Source organism: Carcharhinus amblyrhynchos, chromosome 17 (assembly GCF_965287045.1).
Source record: "Carcharhinus amblyrhynchos chromosome 17, sCarAmb.v2.hapA, whole genome shotgun sequence".
NCBI lineage: Eukaryota > Metazoa > Chordata > Chondrichthyes > Carcharhiniformes > Carcharhinidae > Carcharhinus > Carcharhinus amblyrhynchos.
The window spans coordinates 22484814-22507330 of record NC_137340.1 but is presented as its reverse complement, the minus strand read 5'-3'; the positions used below and the strand labels follow the sequence as shown (position 1 = coordinate 22507330).

Sequence of the window (22517 nt, the reverse complement as noted above, 5' to 3'; positions counted from 1 at the left end):
TATAGTGCAAAGTTGCACAAGGTTCAGTTCAGATGGAGATCGTGATGAGGAGCCTGATGGAATGAATAACGAGGGATGGAATGGAAGCTATGAACTTTGATTTTTCTCAGTGCTCAACAGGAAGAATTTGTGACTAACCCAAGAATGTTTGTTGGACAAGTATTTTGACAACATAAAGATGGGAGGTATTAAGAGAGGTGGTAGAAATATAGAATTGGGTGTGCACTGCCCACATGTCTCTGGATTATGTTGCCAACAGTATAATTTTAATGGAGAAGAGGTGATCAAATCTACATCCTTGGGGAATTTTGGAGCTATTAAGCCAAGATTAATTTGGCTACAGAGGTCAAGACAACTGCTATATGATAAGTATTTAAGGTCCTTATACTCATTAGATATTTTCTTCCGTTTGGTCAAGGAGCAGCACTTTCAGCTATTGCATAACCCAGTGCGCTGTCAAATTTAGATTTAAGGTGACTTTCCATAATTATATACAGAAAGATCTTTCAAATCAGGGTAAAATATGCTTTCAGAAATAGCTAGATATATCAGATATATGACATTCATGAGGAAAAGTGTTGTCGCAAATTTATTGTGAAACATGTATTTCAGAACGGATATAATTGGACATTTGCGGGGGTGGGGGGGTGCAGGTGGGTGGAAGGACTATTAAGTGATTAACATTTGTTAACTGCTTTTGTTCTATACACAATCTACATGTTCTTAACAAGCTAATTAACCATATGCATATTTTAGAGAATGCTCTGGTTGTAATAGTAGATTAAAAATTGAACAGTGTAAGTGCATTGTGACTTCAGATACATATGTAGCATGCTTCGGAAAGGTTCATGGAGACATTCAATTATTTGAGGTAAAAGCTTTTTAATAACTTTTCAGATCCAGTGGATGCATTTCTGCTTTGGCGGGACACTTCTCATTGATGGATGCCAAATTGTTTCCATATGAAAATCAAGTTTAAAAATATGTTTAGACATTATTTTCAGTTCAGTTGTTGAGTTGGATGGCAAACAATTGTGCCTTCAAAGTTACTTAATCCAGCAATTTTTCAAAAAAGCCCAATGTGTTAAAATGTAATAAAAGGTGCTTTTGTTATTTGGACCTTCTACCCTTCAGAAATATATATTTACACAAATTTTGAATAGGCCTTAGCCATGGGGTAATGATCTGGCTTTTCCATCCCTTGCATCATTTTGTCTAATGCTTATTTGCTAACTATCGTATGTTTATCCCAATAAGGTTCATATAATAATTTCATGGATTGACTGATTTGATTTATGGGTCAAACTGATCTCCGTTTTGAGGAAGAGAATATGTTGTCTGATATTTTTTCATTACTGACAGATGACACAGCAGCTATAGTATGATCTTTCACAGTCTTAATACATATTTCACTGACTGTCAAGTTTAATTTACATTTCATCATTCTTTGTGTATATTTGAAAGGAGGAAGAAAATTATACTTGGAAGAGTAAAGGTGCGCAATTCAAAAGACTTGTGCGCAGAAAAGGAATACTTTAGAACATCAGGCAATCCGTTGTACTGGATCTCTTCCCATCTCACTGCATTAGGTTTAGGATGGACGATGGGTGCTGGCTTGTCAGCGATACCCACATCCCGTGAATTAATAATAACAATTTAAAATGGCAATGTCGTTTTAATCAGAGGGATAATCTAAATGAGAATGAATAATTAGAACATCAACATTCAGCAAAAAATAAATTTATATTCAATGATGTCAGGAATATTTGAAATGCAATCAATAATTCATTAATCTGAAATAAATTGGCTTCCATCAAAGAAACACAAATAAATGCAATTCTTTCTGTTTAACATTTGCACTGCTTTAATGAAATGTTTTTTGTTTAATGTACCTGATAAAACAAAGTAATTATTTATGTGTTTGTGTTTCGTAAATATTACATTAATTGACTTTTTTGAAACTTCTCCTGAGCAGTTTTAATACAATGTAGATTTATTCCTCGAGCTTGGCATGATGAGACTTGTCTGCTACTTACCACACATTAAGGAATGACCTACATAATGACTATCGTAATAATTCCATCTAATGGTAAATTGTCTAATCATATACTCTTCTGTTGTACACAGGTATATTTCAATAATGTAATTGCTGCGGAATCAACCTGGGGGAAGTCAGAGGAAGTAAAATTTTTCCAAGGCCTCTCAAAACCTGTTTTAAAAGCAAATCAAGTAGCAGTGGCTTTATCAACAATGACAAAACCTACATCATCTGCAGGATCCAAACCTTTAATTGTGGTTACACCTCAATCAATTGCTGGTGAGTTGCTTAAAATGTTCAAAATAGTTCATGTAAGACATCAAACAAAAGTAGATAAATCTTTATATTTCCAGGCAGAATAGGCTATTCGACAGCTTTTACCTTGTCATTCCATAGTACCAACTCTGCAGTCTTACATATACACTAGAAGCAGGGATAGGCCATTTGGCCCTTTGAGCCTGTCTGCCATTGATTATGATCATGGCTGATCGTCAAATTCAACATCTTAATCCCCCATTACTCTTTGCTTTCCTGCATTTCCTACCCAAAAATGTTAAAGTTTTCACATTCAAATGTGCTCAATTACAACCTTGCATCAAAAGTTCTCACTTGGAATGAATTTGACATCAAATTTTTTAGTGCAGTCATGCCCATGCCCAGCCTGTCACCTTTCCAGCGTGCTCAAATCTATCAAATGCACTCAACATCCTGCATTGAAAAATAAAAGGAAATTAATTACTTAATTCATATTTACTTTGTTCTGCTGTACAGAGCATGCCAGAGAGTGCAACCTGATCCTCATCAGTTCTTGATTCATTTTAGTCTTAAGGTCTATACTTTTTACCCACCCACTCTCCACATCACAGGGTCAAAACCCTATTTCCTCCCCAAATCTCAAGGTCTAAACTCTCCTCCCTCTTTCCCTTCAGGCTCCCAACTCTTTGCCTCCATCCTGTTTCCCCCCCACCCCCCCCCCATCCCCCCTCCGAACTGCCTCTTCCCTTCAAACTTTCTCTTGCCGTTCTGTCCAAACACACTTTTTTTTTACCCCCATTTCTCCAAGCTCTCTCTCCACCCCTTCCTCCAAACACTCTCTTCCCACTCTTCCCCTCCCTCCAGTGTCCATGCTTTGGGGTTTTGCCAATTATCCAGGCCATGCTGACTTTCTCGTGCTCATCAACCTTCCAGGCCTTTGGACCTCCCAAACTCTTTCCCTCTGACCCTTTCTCCCTCTGAACTCCCTCACTGCACATTGTTGCATAGTTGAAATTAAGCTTCATTTGTCTCTGTTATGGATCCAATAATTACCCATAATGGAAATTACATATGCCTGTTTCCAATCCATTGGAACACTTTGTTGTTTATGAATTCCTCAAATTGACCATCATAGACTTGAAGAGAGAAATTTTAGCCCACTCACAACCTGCCAACATGCATGGAGTTAAAATTGGGCCCAAGGTTTTTTGAATGTGTTTTACACATAGAGGATTTATTTGTTTTTCAATCTGTCTTGAACAGGGATGTCCAAACAATGACCTGCACTTTAGATCTGAAGTCTTGGTAATCTTGCATGTGCAGCTCTGCATACTAATTTTCAGTCATGATTTTAATTTATACTTGCTTATCTTTTCCACTTGAATTTGTGGTGCTGGAGGCTTGGAAGAGCCTGTTCTTCATTTGTAGATAAATCATAAATCAGTATACAAGATAGGTGTGCATTTGGAAATCAAGTTCATAGCAACAGTGACTGAAACTTATGTAGATGTTGAAGCTCAAGTCTGTGTCTGACATTAAGGCAAAAAAGCCTGGATGTACCTGAACTAAAATCTGTGCATCACTAATGTCAAAAATCCAGGAGTGCGGATGATGTTTGTTCAATGTTGAATAGTGTATTGTTTGTCTCCCGCTGGCTTAAAACCTACCAAGTAGTCAATTAGCATGTTAACTATTTTTTATGCATTCTAATGCTCAAGCATATGGTTCCCTTAGGGTTTACCGTCAGTAAAATGTTTCAAATTTTCCATTAGCTGCTTTCCCCCTTTCAGGTTTCTCTTTGCATCCTAATTTACTTTTTGACGTGCTAATTTCAGAAGTTTATGGGCCCCCTCTGGTGGATTTGTGGGCGATGGGGGTGTGGTGGCGGTGTGTGCCTGTAATGTTCTGCCTGCCCCTGACCTGTCCACAGTTTTAAGGGGGACAGGCAAGGTTTATCATAGGATAGAATCATAGAGTCCCTACAATGTGGAAGGAGGCCTTTCAGCCCATCGGGCCTGCACCGACAACAATCCTGCCCAGTCCCTCTTCCCATAACTCCACACATTTACCCTGCTAATCCCTCGAACGGTAAGGGGCAATTTAGTACGACCAAATCAACCTAACCCACACATCTATAGCATGTGGGAGGAAGCCCACGTAAACACGGTGAGAACATGCAAACTCCACACAGTGACACAAGGCTGGAATCAAACCAAGACAGCAGTGCGAACCATTGTGCCACCATTCCATGATTGAGTGGCCCCAGTTAAAATCCTTATGTGCCTAATAAAGATCATTTTCTCACCAGGGAATGTTCAGGAATGGGAGAAGTCAAAAAGATCACCACACTAACAGTTACTAGCCCCTTTTTAAGAATTGGGTATCTCCCCCTGTCCTCGGAACCCCAACCCTGGGTGTTTCATCCCTTTCTGGCCATGCTTTCATGACTCCCAACCTCCTCTCCCACCAATCCTGGACCTCCTATCCTATCCCCACTGGGAGGTCCCCACGTTTTCTTCCATCTTGGATTCTAGGACTTGGAATCTGGGGACTGTTTATAGTCCCAGTGAAGATCACAGCTCCGAGTGCAGGGTAGAAATCCCCCTCCACCCAATTAATCTGCTTGGATTGTTAAGTGGCTTTGGGGCAGCCAGAATTCAAGGGGTTGTTTTCTTTGCCGACTGTTCAGGTGGTGAATAAGGCAACTTGCCAAATTCCACTGTATGCTGTTGCGTCTGGTAACTATCTCTTCATTGGTTATTTCACAAATCCCTTTTTCCCCCCAATCCCCTTTTTAATTTTCCAGTTGATTCACTTTCATTTATTGTGGTATATCTGTGCTTGGTAGTACTTATCATGTAGGCCTTTATAATAGTTTCAAATTATCACATCCTTGAAAAGCTCAATCCTAATTGGAGACTATTCTTTATCACTGAACTGGACATTTCTGTGACGATCTCTGGTGTTAAGTTGGATAATATTTGCATAATAATTGTAACATGTCTCACTGAAAAAGGAGACAATGCTGTTGAAACTTCTTGTATCACACTCATCAGAGGCAGAATCGCAAAACTACAAATTTTCAAAGGGAACAATAAATTTGCTAATTTAGTTTAATCAGCACCCTTTTTCAGCAAAACTTTTGTGTACTACCAGGCAACTATTTGTAACATGGCTGTATTGTTTTCCAAGACACGTTGAAAGTTGTTATTCAATTATGATTATCACCCACAAATTACTTTCCCTGAATAATGTCTTAAGCAGTCACAAAGCTCATGTGGGAATGGAGTGGTGTAGTGGTATTATTGCTGTACTAGTAATCCAGTGACTCTGGGGACCTGGCTTTGAATTGCACTTTGGCCGATTTGTTAACGTTTTAATTCAATACAAATCTGGAATTAAAAGTCTAATGATGATCATGAAACAATGGTCATAAACACCCATCTCATTCATTCATGTAGTTAGGAAAGGAAATCTGTTGTCCTTACTTATTTTGACTTGGCTTACATATGACTCCAGATCTACAGTAATGTAGTTGACTCTTAAATGCCCTTTGTACTGGAGATAATTTTAACCTACTCCATTAGGGTAGAAATGGGTGAGTTTGGGGTCCACTGCTCATTTTACATTTGTGATTTTACTCCCCACTGAAGTTAACTGTGGAGGAATCCAATTGGATGGCAACTTGTAGTTTACCATTAGTGAAATGGATTCCAACATTAATCATCAGCTAATTTCAGGCTGAGATTTGAATTTGGTTCAGATGACCTGCTTGGACTTGCATAGTTCTTTTGATTTTAAGTTTCAATTCATTTTTTGACATCAAGACTTAGTCAAGGGCCTGCATATAGTCAATAATACTAAATGATACTCATACCAAATACTAAATGATATTCCTGACTTTGTTTTGGACAAATCACTCTGCTGATTCTTTTTATATAAACCATCATCTTTTATCATCTCTAGTACACGTTTTCACTAGGGATGTGTGTTGAGCTGATGGCTCAGGATGTCAGGTACTTCTGATCAAATGATCAAAGTTACCATGTTGTGAATATTGCTGCGTCAGTGTACACGTCAATGCTTTAACTTTCAATGAGTCAAAAAATATTCGATGAAATAGAGTTTTTGTTTCCAGTGGAAAGAAAATCATCACTAAACATTTCGATGAATTGGCAATCAAATGCATTTCTTTGTTAACTATTCATTGGACAGAAATCAGCAGATAACTTTATCTTGGTCCTGCCTTGGCTACTGAAGGCCAATGTTTGTACTTCCGGCCAAAGTTGGCTCAGTGCTGCCAGCAAGTTTGCTACCCAGAGTAGCTTACATGCTTTCAGCAAGAGCTGTTTTCTTGTCAGACGAACTTGAACATTTCTGATGTCTTGATCAATGTTGGCTTTAACACGAAGGTCTCTAGAATGTTCTTCTACCTTGGTCTGGTCTTAATTGGATGTAGGTTCAGAACAAATGAGGGAGAATGTCGATGGTATGATTATAACATTCTCTGAAAGTCTAGTTGGTATAGGCAACATGTTTGCCAATCAGGGAGGTGTCGAATGGGTCACCTACCCAGTTGAGGCCATTGAAGGCCTCATCCCACTGCCGCGCTAAGCTAATGATTAATGGGAGAGGCTGGTGTTCAACGTGGAGCCTGGTAGGTTTAACCCTGTGTGGTGCAAGCTGTTTCATTGAGGGAGGGATGAGATGCCTCTTCCAATTGCCCTGGATGCCAGTCAGAGACCCTTCTTACAGTATTTCCTTCCGATGTCCACCTTGCTGCCGTCCTCCCACTGTCTCCAACATGGTTCCCCCCACACCCCCCCCCCCACCCCCTCATCCCATACATCCCTCTCAGGGCCTTTCATCCTAACTCCAGTGAGATCCCAGATATACCTGTATATCTGTGTGCATCACAGCATGCTATTTTCTTGGCCAACCTGGAACATCAGCAGTGGCCACTATCCTCTGGTTGTTTGGCCGCTCTAACAGATGAGACCTCCTCCTCCAGGAGCTGTGAAAGTCCTGCCTCGTACTGATCCTGAATCATACCAATTACTGGGCTGTTGCCTGAAAAATTAAAATGGATGAACCGGCTAAATGGAGGCAGACTTACTCCTGAAATTTTCACTGGTATGTGCTGCTTGTCCTCATTGAATAATCCAGCACTATTACTGGTTAGTGATAAAGAAGGAGAATATTGGCAAGGGGACGAGGGGGGCAGGGGTGGTATTATGGGTTGGGGAATTTGAGGATGGAAGTTTGTGAGGGTTGGTTAAACGGCATCATGGAGATTCAGGAATAAGGCAGGAGATGGAAGATCGGGTAAATCAGGGTGGGGGACTTTGAGGTATTGAATGTGGGTGGCCAGATGAGGTTAGGCCATGGAGATAGGGGATGAGGAATTTGGAGGCTGTAGGAACAGATTGTGGAGATGAGTGGTGGCAGCGGATGGGTCAATGGGGAAGGTTAAAAAGATCTGGGTGGATTGTTGAAATTGGCAAGTGAGTTTGAGGAGAATGGTGAGGGTAGTTTACGGCAATCAGGCAGATAGAAATCAGATGGGGAGAGATGCTGGGGTAGGAGTGGGACCTTCAGGGCTTGGAGGCTGGGTGTGGGGGTGGGGGGAGGGCAGTTGGTGCGAGGGTAGCAGATTGGATTGCAGGAAGCATGGGGGCTGATTACAGTGAGCAGATATAAATTTCCTTGAGGGATTGAGTGCTCTTGGTCTGCAAGCCTACGGAAATGCTGGGCAGGCACTCAACTGTTAGAATAGCCATAATAACAGTTGGAAGAAATTTCTCTGCTTGGGTTAGATATGACCTTATCTGGATTCTGTTAAAATATGTTGTTTGTTAGTTTTCGAGCAACCATAGATCTGATCAGCAGCAAACATTCAGGAATGTGTTTTGTTTTTTGTCCATGGCTTTTGAGAAGAAGATAAATTGAAGCTGGTGACAAAACAATTGAAAGAAAGCAATGGAATGAGCCCAGGCATCCACATAAAGCATTCAACACAGGATTCCTTTGAGTGATTGTTGTACTACTCAATTCACCATCGCCTTATTATATTTTTGTATTTTACTTGTAAAACTGATGGATGCATTTACTGTTTTGTCAGTTATTGTAAAATTGAATTACGACTTTGTAACAAAATAGAGTTTGTATTGAAATTTGCATTTTAAAACAGCGTTTTCCTAGAGCAAAAATATTTAAAAATTTGTCAGGATATTTCCCCAATGACTTGGCTGGTTAAGGGACCAGAAAAAGAACTTTCTTTATACACGGCATCTTTTGATATCCTCAGGGTATTCCAAGGGGCTTCTTGTTAATGTAAAGAAAATTCACGGACTATCACTGGATTACAAGCAACAGTATCCTGCTGCATTCTTTTATCTTTCAACTTAGCATTAAATAATGGGGGAAGAATCCCTAATAATTTCTGATGTATAGATTATGCTACTAAGAACTAACTTCTTGCGTGATAAATTTTAGGGAATCGCTAGTCCAGCAGTGTGATTTCTAATTTGAGGCTGTAGGCACAAAAGGGGGGCTGGGGGGGAGGGGGAGTCAAGATATTTATCAAGAGTTCAGCCAGTTGTAGCAAAGGCTTTTTATAACATTTGCCCAATATTAATTTATGTTCCAGAGTGTAGCCCTCTCACAGTACTGTCAACCCTTGGGTCTCTGCTTATGTGAGTGATAGCCAGGGTTGGCTCTTCAAATAACCAAAGAAGCATCACAAGACACCTTGGGTTAACACCTCATCAACGGGAGGCATTTTGAGTGGGTTTGCCACTCAATTGAAGCATGAAGAAACTTAAAGCAGAGCATCATTCAACTCACTTCAAACTGGTCTTGCTCCTTAGATTCTTCTGTACACCAGCACATCACAGAAGGGAGCTCCTTGCTTCTCATGTACATCAGTGGAGCAAATGAAAGCATGCTGCTGGGTTCCATTCCCCTCCAATACCACCACATCCAGGGTCTGTTTCAGTGCTTTTCTGTGACCGTATCCACACAACAAAGATGAGCCTGATATTTTCCTATCTTTATTTCTGGGCTTACATCTGGTCATGATGTGGAGGTGCCGGCGTTGGACTGGGATAAGCACATTAAGATGTCTCACAAAGTCCAACAGGTTTATTTGACAGTACTAGCTTTCAGAGTCTCAAGCTTCTTCACCAGGTGAATGAGGACTTGTATTCACAAACAAGGCATATAAAGACACAAACTTAATTATGGTTGGAATACGAGTCTTTACAGGTAATCAAGTCTTAAAGGTACAGTCAGTGTGAGTGGAGAGAGGGCCAAGCACAGGTTAAAAAAGTGTGTATTGTCTCCAGCCAGGACAATTAGTGAGATCTTGCAAGCCCAGGCAAGTCGTTGGGGTTACAGATAGTGTGACATGAATCCAAGATTCCGTCGAGGCCATTCTTGTGTGCGGAACTTGGCTATCAGTTTCCGCTCAGCAATTCTGTGTTGTCATGTGTCGTGAAGGCCGCTTTGGAGAACGCTTATCTGAAGATCAGAGGCTGAATGCCTGTGACTGCTCCAGTGTTCCCCAACTAAAAGGGAACACTCCTCCTTGGTGATTGTCGAGCGGTGTTTATTCATTCGTTGTCATAGCATCTGCATGGTCTCCCCAATGTACCATGCCTCAGGACATCCTTTCCTGTAGCGTATCAGATAGATAACGTTAGCCGAGTCGCAAGAGTATGTACCATGTACCTGGTGGATGGTGTTCTCATGTGAGATGGTGGCATCTGTGTTGATGATCCAGCACATCTTGCAGAGGTTGCTGTGGCAGGGTTGTGTGGTGTCTTGCCTTCAAACAACCACACAACCTCAAACAGATCATTGTCCACAGCAATCTACCCACATTGTCTGTACCTTTAAGATTTGATTACCTGTGAAGATTATCTTGTAAATTGAATTTGTGTCTTTGTATGCCCTGTTTGTGAACATAAGTCTTTACTCACCTGATGAAGGAACTTGAGACTTTGACAGCTAGTGCTGCCAAATAAACCTGTTGGACTTTAACCTGGTGTTGTGAGACTTCTTACTGTGTTTACATCTGGCTGCAGTATTCAACTCCTTGCTGCAGCATTTTAAACATTTCTTCCACTGCCAACTCTACCAATTACAAAGTTATCAACTCTCTTCTTTTCAGTCACATGCTCATCGATGGCTGCTGCCTTCAGAACAGCGGCTTGCATTTCTGCTTCTACCTAGTAATAAATCATTTTGCTCCTCGGACTGATTTCATCTTGGATCTAATTTTTTGCTTGTAATCATCTCTCATCTATTTATAACTTTTGATGTTTTTCTCTTCCTGGTGACTTCCTGAAGCTAGACCAGATAGTTTCAAACTTGGTCTTAATCTCCCCCAAAATGAGCTTCCAACTATAGAGCCATCACTGTGACTGTCTACTTTCATCCCTGTAACATTGGTTGACTTGATCCCTGCTGAAGTCCTTTGCTATGACTGTTGTTTGTTCTAGTTTTGATTATTTCAACACAATCTTGGCTAGCTTCCCATGGTCTACCACTTATAAAAGTGAGATCATCCAAAAGTCTGTTATCTATGTTTAACTCGCGTCAAATCCCATTCTTCCATTACCCCTATACTCAGTGATCCTACATTGGCTCCCAGTTAAGCAATGCCTCAATTTTTAAATTCACAACTTTTGTTTTCAAATCCCCGCAGCTCCCCCCCCTGCCCCCCCCCCCCCCTAATATTGAATAGCCTCTCCAAATCTCCCTAATTTCCTCCAACTCCACCATTGCCCAATGGTGGCCACTTCAGCACGCTAATTTTAATTACTTCACCATAGCTGGCTATGCCTTTGGTTGCTAAAGCCCTAAGATCTGGAACTCCCTTGCTAAACCTCATTGTCTGTCTATTTCTGTTTGTTCCTATAGGAAAATCTGAAAAATCGAACTCTTTGACTAAGCTTCTGTTCAGCCACCTTTATAATCTCCTGACTTACTATTTTTAAGTTATTTTGTGGAATATGAACATGGCTGCCAAAGTCAATATTTGTTGCTCATCCTTAATTGCTCTTGAGAAGGTGCTGGTGAGCCACCCACTTGAACCACAGCAGTCTGTCCATTGTAGGTATATCCTACATTGTGTGCTGCGACAAAAGAAATTCCAGCTTTGATCCAACAACAATGAAGGAATGGCAATGTAGTTCCAAGTTGGGGTGGTGTGTGCCTTGGAGCAGAACTTGGATATGATGGTGTTTCAGTGTGCCTGCTGCTTTGCCCTTCTGGGTAGTCAGGGTTGCAGTTCTTAATAGTGCTGTAAAAGGAGGCTAGGTGAGTTGTTGCAGCACAGTTTGTATACTGTACACGCTGCTGCCACTGTGTTGGTGATGGAGGGAGTGAATCTTTTAATTTGGTGGATGAGTGCCAATTAAATGGGCTGCCTTTTTTTCCTGCTTGGTGTCTTGTTTCCTGAGTGTCATTGGAATTGCAGTCATCCAGGCAAGTGGAGACTCTTTCATTACATTCCTGACTTGTGCCTTGTTGACAGCAGACAGGCTCTGGGGAGTCAGGAGGTAAGTTATCCCCTCCAAATTCCCAGCCTCTGACTAGCTGTTGTAGCCACTGTACTTATATGGCTGGCCCAGTTTGGTTTCAGGTCAATGGTATCCCATAGAATGTTGATAGTGGGAGCTTCAGTGTTGGTGATGCCATTGAATGTCAAGAGGAGATAATTAGGTTGTTATTGTCCGGTACTTGTGCAGCACAAATGTTACTTGCCATTTTTCAGCTCAACCCTAAACGTTGTCCAAGTCTTGCAGCGTATAGACACAGAGCAGTTCAGTATCTGAGAAGACCTGAATAGTACTGACAACGTGTGATCATCAGCAAACATTTCACTTCTGACCTTATGATGGAGCTGAAGATGATTGGGCCTAGACCACTACTCTGAGGAACTCCTGTGACAATATCCTGGGGCAGCGATGATTAGTCCTCCATGAACCACAGCCATATTCCTTTGTGCTATATGTATGACTCCAACCAATGGAGAGATTAGCCCTTTGATTCCCATTTACTTCAGTTTTGTCAGTGATCTGTGATGCCAGTCGGTCAAATGATGCCTTGGTGTCAAGGACACTCACTCTCGCCTCCCCTCAAGTGCAGTTGTTTTGTTCATAATTGGACCGAGGTTTTAATGAAGTGAGGAACTCAGTGACCCGCAGTGTCAGAATGCAAACTGAGCATCGGTGAGCAGGTTATGCTGTGTAAGTGCCACTTGGTAGCACTGTTGATACCTTTCAACATGTTGCTGATGTGCAAAACTCGACGGATGAAGCAGTAATGAGCTGGCTAGGTTTCGTCCTGCTTTTTCTGGGCAGCACACCTGGCTAAGTTTCCACGGATAGATGTCAGTGTTGTAGCTGCACGGGAATAACTTGGCTCAGGAGTGAGACTGGTTCTGGAGCAGCATTATTGTCTGGGTGCTGTCAGGCCTGTAGCTTTTGGAGTATCCAGTGCCTTGACATTGTGTGTCATGAATCAACTTAGCTGAAGATGGGCGCCTGTGTAGCTGGGGAACACTACGATGCAAAGAAGGACCACAGACTTGGCTGAGAAGGAGCATATACTTAGGGTAGCACAATGGTTAATTCTACTGCCTCAGCGCCAGGGACCTGGGTTCAATTCCTGGCTTGGGTCACTGTCTATGTGGAGTTTGCACATTCTCCCCATGTCTACATGGATTCCCTCCAGGTGTTCCAATTTCCTCCCACAGTCCAAAAATGTGCAGGTTCGATGGATTGGCCATGTTAAGTTGCTGCTTAGTGTCAGGGGGCTAGCTAGGGTAAATGCATGGGGCTACAGGAATAGGACCTGGGTGGGATTGTGGTCAGTGCTGACTCAAGGGCACTGTAGAATTCTATGATATCTGGCTGAAGGTGGTTGGAAATGGTTTTAGCTTTATCTGTTACACTGCTGTTGTTGAGCTTCCCATTATTTAGGCTGGGTATATTTGTGGAGTCTGTTCCTCCAATTTGTTGTTTAATTGTCCATCACCACTCATGACTAGATTTGTCAGGACTGCAGAGGTTAGATCTGATCTGTTGGCTGTGATATTGCTTAGCCCTGTCAGTAGAATTCTGCCTGAACTGCTTTTAGGTTGCATGTGTGTCTTTGCTTTACAGGGTTGACACCTCATTATTAGGTGTGTCTGGTGCTGTTCCTGGAATTCCCTCCTGCATTCTTTATTGAACCAGGTTTGATCTCATGACTTGATGGTAATAGTTGAATGAATTCTACTGACAGGGCTAAGCAATCCCACAACCAACAGATCAGATCTAACCTCTGCAGTCCTGATGAATAGTTGAGATATGCCAGCTCATGAGGTTACAGATTGTGATTGAATACAATTCAGCTGCTGCTGATGGCCCATAGTGCATCATGGTGTCAAATTTTGCTTTATAATACTCTTGTGAAGTGCCTTGGGATGTTTTATTATGTTAAAGCAACTATCAAAATAGAAGTTGATGTTTTCCCTCTCAACTTGAGTACTGTGGGCTGAATTATACAGGGTGCAAAGTTTTCCATTCCCTTGGCCATAAGTTTCATGGGGATGGTGGGAGGAGAGCCCACCAAGGAGAATGCCGGCTGTTTTGCAACCATTTGATGTCCAATTAGATCATGAAGTCCTTCTGCATCATTTAAGCCCAACTTGTAGCTGCTGGCCAATCAGAGACTGGCAGCTCTCCAGTACTGACAGTGACATTAGAAGCAATGATCACTGCTGGTACTGCACTCAGGAATTAAGCAGGCAAGTTGTGCTAGATCCGACTGAGTAAGTGAGCCAGGCATCACCCAATTGCTAAGCTGGCAGGATCAACAAGGGAGCTGGGAGCCAGAGAGGCAACGGGGGAGGAGGAATGTTGCTGGGGTGATATCCTGAGCGAGGGGAGCGTCTCCAAACACCCTCCAGCTGTCCAATAGGGAAATTTGCTGTTGGACACAAGGGCATTTTCCGTTACTGTTTTGATCCCAATGGCAATGGGATGAGTCCCTTAAATGGGCATTACATGTCCACTTGTAGGCTTCAGTTGTCCCACTGGCAGGTTTCTGATGCCATCCCTGTCACTGGTCAAATAATGCTCCAAATGTGTAGAAATGTTTAGACAACATGTAGGTCTAATCTTGAGGCCCTCTCCATTACAAATGCCAGCCTTCAGACAATTTGGTTCACTTCAAGTGATGTGAAATGGCTGAAAGTATTGTATACAGTAAAGGTCCTGATAACACGTCTGCTGTACTGGTGAAGACTTGTTCTCCAGAATTGGCCGCACTCCTAGCCAAACTCGGAAACCTATTCAACAATATAGAAAATTGCTGAGGCTTGTCCACAAAAAACGGAGAAATCCAATGCAGTCAATTACAGCTCCATGAGTCTGCTCTCAATCATCAGCAAAATGATGGATGATGTTGTCGACAGTGCTACTAAGTGGCACTTAGTCAGCAATAACCTGCTCATTGATGCTCAGTTTGTGTTCTCCCAGGACCACTCAACTCAAGGCCTCGCTACAACCTTGGTCCAACATGGACAATAGAGTTGAATACCAGAAGTGAGTTGCAAGTGAATGTCCTTGACATCTATATAGAACCATAGAATCCCTATGGTGCAGAAAGAGGACGTTTGACCCATTGAGCGTGCACTGACAACAATCCCATCCAGGACCTATTCCTGTAACCCCATGTATTTACCATGTTAATCCCCCTGACACTAGGTGGTAATTTAGCAAGATCGAATAATCTAACCCACACATCTTTAGAGTGTGGAGGAGACTGCAGCCCAAGCAGAATTTAAGTTAAAGGGGAAATGCCTCCATTGACTGGAGTCATACTTAACAAAAAGGAAGATTTTTTAAAAATTGTATATCAGTTATCTCATCCAAGGACATCTGATGCAGGGGTTCTTCAGGATGGTGTCCTCAGCCTAACCATCTTCAGTTGTCCTGTCAATATCCTTCTCTCCATCATAAGATCAGAAATGGGGATGTTTGTTTGCTTTTGAGTGAACACCATTCACAGTTTCTCATATAGTGAAGCAGTCAGTGTCTGTGTACAGCAAGATTGATTTGGAATCTTGGATGAGAAATTCCAAGTTTCCAGTCAGAAATTCCAAACCACATCCCACCACTTTCACAATTCCAATTTTAACTCCACAATATGTGTATTTTGTCTTTGACAAGTTTGTGTAAAAGTCTGATTGACAGATTTGTCTTTTGCTGGGCTGGATGAGGGAGAAGAAGCTCTGGAGTAGGCAGGTTTGATTTCTAACCCGGAGAGTGGTGGGTGGTTCAATGCCAGGGAACAGGGCTTGATCTAGGTAGGCGGGATGGTGGTTTGATTGGAGATGGGGTGGGAGGGGGGGCAGCAGTCCCCAATTTAGGATTAAGTCCATTACCACCGGCACTTTGTATGATTCTTGGTCAAGTTGGAGTGGGAGGATGAGAAGTGGGGGTGAACTTGGGGGTCTGAGGAAGGACTCCTACTCTTTCATGTCCAGAAGCCACACTGTAAAATCCCTTTTCTTCTGTCCAAAGCGGTTCTTGTCTCCTTACAGCTGCCTGTTGCTTTTCTTTTACTGGTTTTACCTGTGTTTTGTATTGAAATTTTAGATTTCCTTTTTTCAATTCTTCAGTTTTCATTTAACCACTCCTATGCTTTTATTGTTTCCCTTCAGTTCAGGTTTTCTTATTCCTTCCTGTGCACATTTAGCTTTATAGTCAGGATGCCAACAGGGAAAGGAAATGAAAAATAATCTTCAAGTGTCAAGAGAAATGTGACTTTAAAAGCCACAGTAATGAGGACATGAGCTGAAAAAAATGAGCCTACATTAGGTGTATGTGGTGTCAGATTGGCTTTCAGTTGGTACATACCCAAGAAGTGATGTTACTTCAGGAATTAATTTCCTGACCATCCATTATTGTTGGATGCATGAAAGCACAGCACGTTATGCCATGTCTTGTTTTTGTTTCAAAAGACATGACATATTGGGGTGAACAAAACCATCCAGATGGTGATGCAAGAGAAGTTCTAATAACCAGATGGCGGATAATGTATGATCACAGGTGTGCACAAAGGTGGATAAACGACGTTTGGAAATAATCCGCTCCTGTTGTTATGTGTAACATGCAAAAAAAAAATCCCTTATTTCAGTTTTAAGGCATGTCTTTCAGATCTAAATCTTGAACATTGGAGACATACTAGATGGCAAATTTTTTGGAAATGTCAAAATTCACATTACTGTGAATTTCCACTCAAATTACCGTGAGTGGAATTTTCTGTTCTGGGATCAAGTCGCATGATGGGAGTGGGAACCTAGAGTGTTTCCCAGTGAGAATGTGTCTCTGCCCTGGTGAAATAGATTAGGTAATTCATGTTTTCGTGGCATTGAGGGACAGTCCTCTGGTGAAGGTGTTGAGCATTGTCCTCCCCTGGGGACTTCCTCCCATGCTGGGTTGGTGTGACAGTTTGGCCCCTTCCTTCCTTCTGTCCTCTGGATTGAGGATGTCCCTCCTGACATCAGCCGCACTGGGAAGGGCTTCTTAGGAAGCTTCACTGAATCTGGGGCAGGAGGTCACTGTGACAGGCAGGCCTTCCCCTTCTTCAATAGTGGGTAAGTGTGATCCCAGTCTCATAAAATATGTCAGTTGATGTTTCCTGAAGATTTTTGAGATGGGCTGGGGAAGATGACATGCCTCCCACCCTCAAGTCCATGCAGCATATTTAAAATGCACCTGGAATTAATGTTTACCCACTGTTGAAGGAGGGGATGGGCCACTGAGACCTCTGTGAGGTGAGACCTCTTGGCTCCAGATTGAGTGAATCTTCCTGGATCCTTCCCCAGGACCATTGTTTACAGCCTACAGTGCATTAATCATAGAACCATGGAATCCCTACAGTGAAGAAGGAGGCCATTCGGCCCATTGAGTTTGCGCCGATCCTCAGAGAGCATCTTGCCCATCTTAATCCACCTAATTTACACATCTCTGGACTGTTGGGGGAGAGTGGAGTACCTGGAGCGCAAACTGCACACAATCATCCTAAGCTGGAATTGAACCTGAGTCCCTGCCACTGTGAGGCAGCAGTGCTTACCACTGTACCACCATGCCACCCATGTGGCAGACAAGGCAGTGAGTTATATGTAAGACTGGAAACATGAGAAAGACACATTAAACCCAATTGCTCTCAACACCATCTTCTCTGTTTGCACAGAAAAAGTTGAGGCTTAGTAACATAGAGAGAGGAGATGGGAGGGGCCCGGCCTGAGCTCAAGAACATCACTGACTTTGAGGAGTGGGAAGCCTAGCTGGTTAGGGTGGAATCAGACTGAGCTTACAGTGGTGGAGAAGTTGCAGGCCTGCCTCCATCTAGTAAGGAACCATGCATGTCACATAGAAACCTAAGGGACTGCATGAACTGCTTCATGTCTGAGTTACCTCATGCAGTCCGTCGCTCTCTCTCACAATGCTTGCAGGAAGAGGGAAAGGGAACAAGAAGCGAGCCTGTTCAGCAGTGCATCCAGCCCACAGATGACCCTGGAGATTGGGGAGGAGGAAGAAATGCACTGTCACAGCAGTTATCTGCATTCTCCACCAGTGCAGAGACACATACCTGGGTATGATATGTCGTACACATCTCACATTCTGGTGGCCTCTGCACAGATGAGTCCACAGCAGGATGGGGCAGTGTCAGTCAAACTCACTGGCACTCTGAATATTGCCGAGGAAAGCACCTGCGATGCCCAATTTGGATAATGAATCTCTGGGATGGACCGACCACGAGATGCTGAGGCTGCTGTGAGAGACTGAGGACCTCTGACACACTCTCTGCTGTTCCTCTAAGTAGTGGCAGGTGAGGTGGAAGAGTCCATCTGCTTGTTCTGAGTGATGCTGACATGTGCATCCATTAAGGTCTCCATGGTGATAGTGGTAATCACCATGGAGATACTGATCCAACAGAATACCCACTTTCTGCCAGATTCGCACAGACCTGTACCTCATTGTTGTAGCCATGGGTGAGTTTTTGCTGTGGCTACATGAAAGGAGGCACATTGTTCTCCCTCCTGGTGTCCCTTCCTCTCACTGAGGCAGGAACCCTTGTACAGTCACATGGAGGAAGAGTGGCTATTAGATACCCTTGGGTCCTCCACTCGGAAGATTCTGAGGGTGTCTGGCCCTTTGGAATCCCCTATGTCTAAGCCCTCTTCTGCTTTGGCCTCCATCACAATGGAGGGAGCAGCTGCCATGCAGCAAGAGAGCTAAAGGATGGCTGCCAAGGTCATCCAAGGCAACAAGGCAAACTGGGCAGCAGACTGCCTCCACCCCTGCTGCAGATGTTGGAGAGCATTTAGAAGAGTTTTGACTTCACATGTGGTTACACAGGTATATTATGATTGTAAATCTTCAAATGTATTTGCCAAGGCCCTCGCGAACCATGTGCAAGAAGTCTCCTGTGCAGGCTGAACCTTTGTCTTTCACATACTAATGTCCTAGCATTACAAATACCATATGCTGGAGTTCCCTTTCAGTTGTCTAGTTCAGCTGACCTTTATCTCCAACCATACCCAATGACCCAATTCCAATCCAACATCGTGAGATCTCCACCACGAGGTACTTCAGTTTTTTGAGCAACCATGGTTAACATTACCTGCCTAGGTGCAATCACACTGCTTGTCCTTCCTTATCCCCTCCAGCAATTTTCAGCACCTCTTCACCTGCCATCACTGAAGCCTCACCCTCCCAACTCGCTGGCTCCCACTGTCCTCTTTAGTCCTCAATATCCCTTCCTTTCACCAGTTTCTTGGTTGTCCACGCAGGACACATCAGTTGACGTGACAGATTCCACCTTCCTTCCCACCCTCAAGTTCACCCGTTCCGCTAACCCCATAGCATTGCTCACTTACCCTGCCCCCTTTAGGGCTCCACTGCTGCCCCACCTCTTCATTTCCTCTCCTCCCCTCCCCTGCCCTTCAGCACAGACCATCGTCACCCAACACTTATCTCCTGCTGCTTGGAGAACCACTTCCAGTAACTAATTTGAATTGTTGAACTGATAAATTATACCTTCCATTTAACTCATTATTCTGAATTGTTAAAATATTACAGCATTTTTTTAACACTTAGATTTAGGTGTGGATGACTAAAGCTTATTGTTTCAGCTATTAATAACATGATTTTTTTGGGGACAGCATGGTAATACAGTGGTTAGCACCGTTGCCTCACAGCTCCAGGGACCTGGGTTCAATTGCAGCCTTGGGTCGCTGTCTATGTGGAGTTTTCCAATTCTCCTGTGTATGCATGGGTTTCCTCTAGGTGCTCCAGTTTCCTCCTACAGTCCAAAGATGTGCAGATTAGGTGGATTGGCCATGTTAAATTGATCCTTGGTGACCCAAGATGTGTAGTTTAGTGCATTAAACACATATAGTAGAAAGTATTGTTCTGTGCATGCTATACAGACAAAATATACCATTCACAAAGAAGGAAACGAGAGGGTGCAGAATGTAGTGTTACAGTCATAGCGAGGGTGTAGAAGAAAAAAACTACTTAATGCAGGGGAAGTCCAGTCAAAAATCTGATAGCAGCAGGGAAGAAGCTGTTCTTGAGTCGATTGGTATGTGACCTCAGACTTTTGTATCTTTTTCCTGAAATGGCGTCTGCTGTAGACTTGTTGAGGCAGTAGGCAAACTAGCTGGAGGCTGGAATTGATTCGCGCCTTGACTGACCTTTCAAAGCACTTCATAATGATTAGTTGTCTTTGTGGGGTTATGTATACAAGTCTTTTTTTTTTATGGATTAAGTACATGACAGATGGAAATGGGCTTTAATGAATGGTTCTTTTTAATATAGTGAATGATCTAAATATATTTAGAATGTTATTTCATCTCAACATGACACCTAAGGTCAGCATATCGTGGATATTGGGTGAGTTGGAATGGAAGGAGTAAGGATGAAGAGTTGTGGATGGGTTGGCATGAATTTGCATTAAGTTGGCATTGGGGGAACTATAAGAGCCCATGAGGGTGGCATGGCTTGGCATGGAGGATATGAGGGGTCATTGGGGAAAAGCGGGGGAGGTATGACAGCTGAGGTTGGAGGGACAAAAATATGAGCCTTTAAAAGAGCCCTGCCTTGGCAGCCCCGATGCCTACCTTAGATTGATCTCTAGGGGCAGTGGGCCCAACCTGCTCACCTCCCATCATGAATGAAGATCCTGCTAATGTCCTGTGGAGGTGCAGAAAGCCAGCAAATTTCCTGACTAATCATCTCGGGAGTGAAAAATCTAGGCCACTAACTTGGTATACAGAAATTGGCTCTCCTTAACCTGATGTCTTGTGAACCATCTGTACAATTGCAGAAATATATTTTAAAAGAAATAATTTTATTTGTGCACTTGAACAAAAAAGTAAACTACTGCAGTGCCACTGACAGTAATTATTATGCAATTTATTTGATGTCAGTTTGAAAAAGCATGATTTCTAAATAATAACGACCTTGTCATTTAGCACATCAGTCAAATAATTGACAATTCTGCTGAGAGGGCACTGCTCCATGTAGAATTGGATTTTGAAACTTACACTTTCGCTACCTTTCCAGATACCTTTTGCTCTGCATACAGATTATTTTATCTTGAATGTTTTGTACATTAGTCGTAAATAATAGTAGTGATGCATGTCATATCAAACTGTTAGAATGGTGTTCTGCAACATAGTAAGTCCCAGACTTGTGACTTCAATTTTCTGTATCCTTTTGGGCCATCAGATTTGTCTTCAACATGGTAAAGGAATTAAATTCATACAATTGGTCTGCTAGACCCAAGATTCACAAACAGTTTTGGTTGTAGGGTCCCTTTTCAAATGGATCAGCATTCATGGATCTTCAATTGTAACTGAATACAATGATCATTACATCGAAGTGTTGAATGCATTGAAGAGTGTTTTAATAAGGCAGGGCTGGCTTCAAGTCCTGACTACCATCTCCTTTGATCACCCACGCTGTAAAGCTTGAACCTGCTCATTATAATACATTTTGTGGACCACCTGGAAAGTCTCAACGGAGATGTGTTAGAACAAATAACAGTTGGGGTGAGCTGGCTAGACAGATAACATAAGAACATAACAAGAACATAAGAAATAGGAGCAGGAGTAGGCCATCTAGCCCTTCGAGCTTGCCCTGCCATTCAATAAGATCATGGCTGATCTGAAGTGGATCAGTTCCACTTTCCCGCTTTCTCCCCATAATCCTTAATTCCCTTGTCCATCAAAAACCAATCTACCTGTGACTTAAATATATTTAGCGAGGTAGCCTCCACCACTTCAATGGGCAGATAAGAACTGGCTCGGTTACAGAAGACAGAGTAGTGGCAGAAGGGTGTTTTTCAGGATGGAGATTTGTAGTTAATGGTGTTCTGCAGGGATCAGTACTGGGACTTTTGTTATTTGTAGTGTATATATAAATGATCTGGAGGAAAATGTAGGTGGTCTGATTAGTAAGTTTGTAGATGACATGAAGATTGGTGGAGTTGGTGACATTGCTGGGGATTGTCAGAGGATACAACAGAATACAGATAGATTGGAGACTTGGGCACAGAAATGGCAGATAGCCCTTTGGCCCTCCAAGCCTGTATCAATTATGATGCCCTAACTAAAATAAAAAAAACCCATCCTGTCCATACTTGGTCCATATCCCTCTTCCCTCCCTATTCATGTATCCAACCAGATGCCCCTAAATGTTGCTAATGTGCCTGCTTCCACCACCCCCTCTGGCAGTGCATTCTAGGCACCACCACTCTGCGTGAAAAATTAAGCCTGCTCATCTCCCTTAAACTTTCACCTTGAACCTGTACCACCTTGTAATTGACATTTCCACTTCGGAAAAAGCCTCTGACTATCTACCCTGTCTATGCCTCCCATAATTTTGTAGATCTCTATTAGGTTCCACCCTCAGCTTCTGCTGTTCCAGTGAAAACAATCCTAGTTTATTCAGCCTCTCCTCAAGACCAGGCAACATCCTGGTGAACCTTCTTTACATTCTCTCCAGAGTTTCCATGCTTTGCTGCTAGTGTGGTGAACAGAACAGCAATAATACTCCAAATGTGGTTGAATCAAGATTTTGTATAGCTGCAACATGATTTCCCAACTCTTGTATTCAATGCTCTGGCTGATAAAGCAATGATTAATCACCTT

The 22517-nt window shown here is 42.7% G+C and overlaps 1 protein-coding gene across 2 annotated transcripts in view; it reads left to right on the top strand.

Moving 5' to 3' along the window:
• tcerg1l (transcription elongation regulator 1 like) overlaps positions 1–22517 on the top strand; it is a 636404-nt gene that overhangs the window by 31634 nt on the left and 582253 nt on the right. For both annotated transcript variants that reach the window (XM_080205273.1, XM_080205274.1), the window contains exon 4: positions 2128–2317. In XM_080205273.1, coding sequence (XP_080061399.1) covers positions 2128–2317 — 190 coding nt within the window. The remainder of the gene's footprint in view (positions 1–2127; positions 2318–22517) is intronic.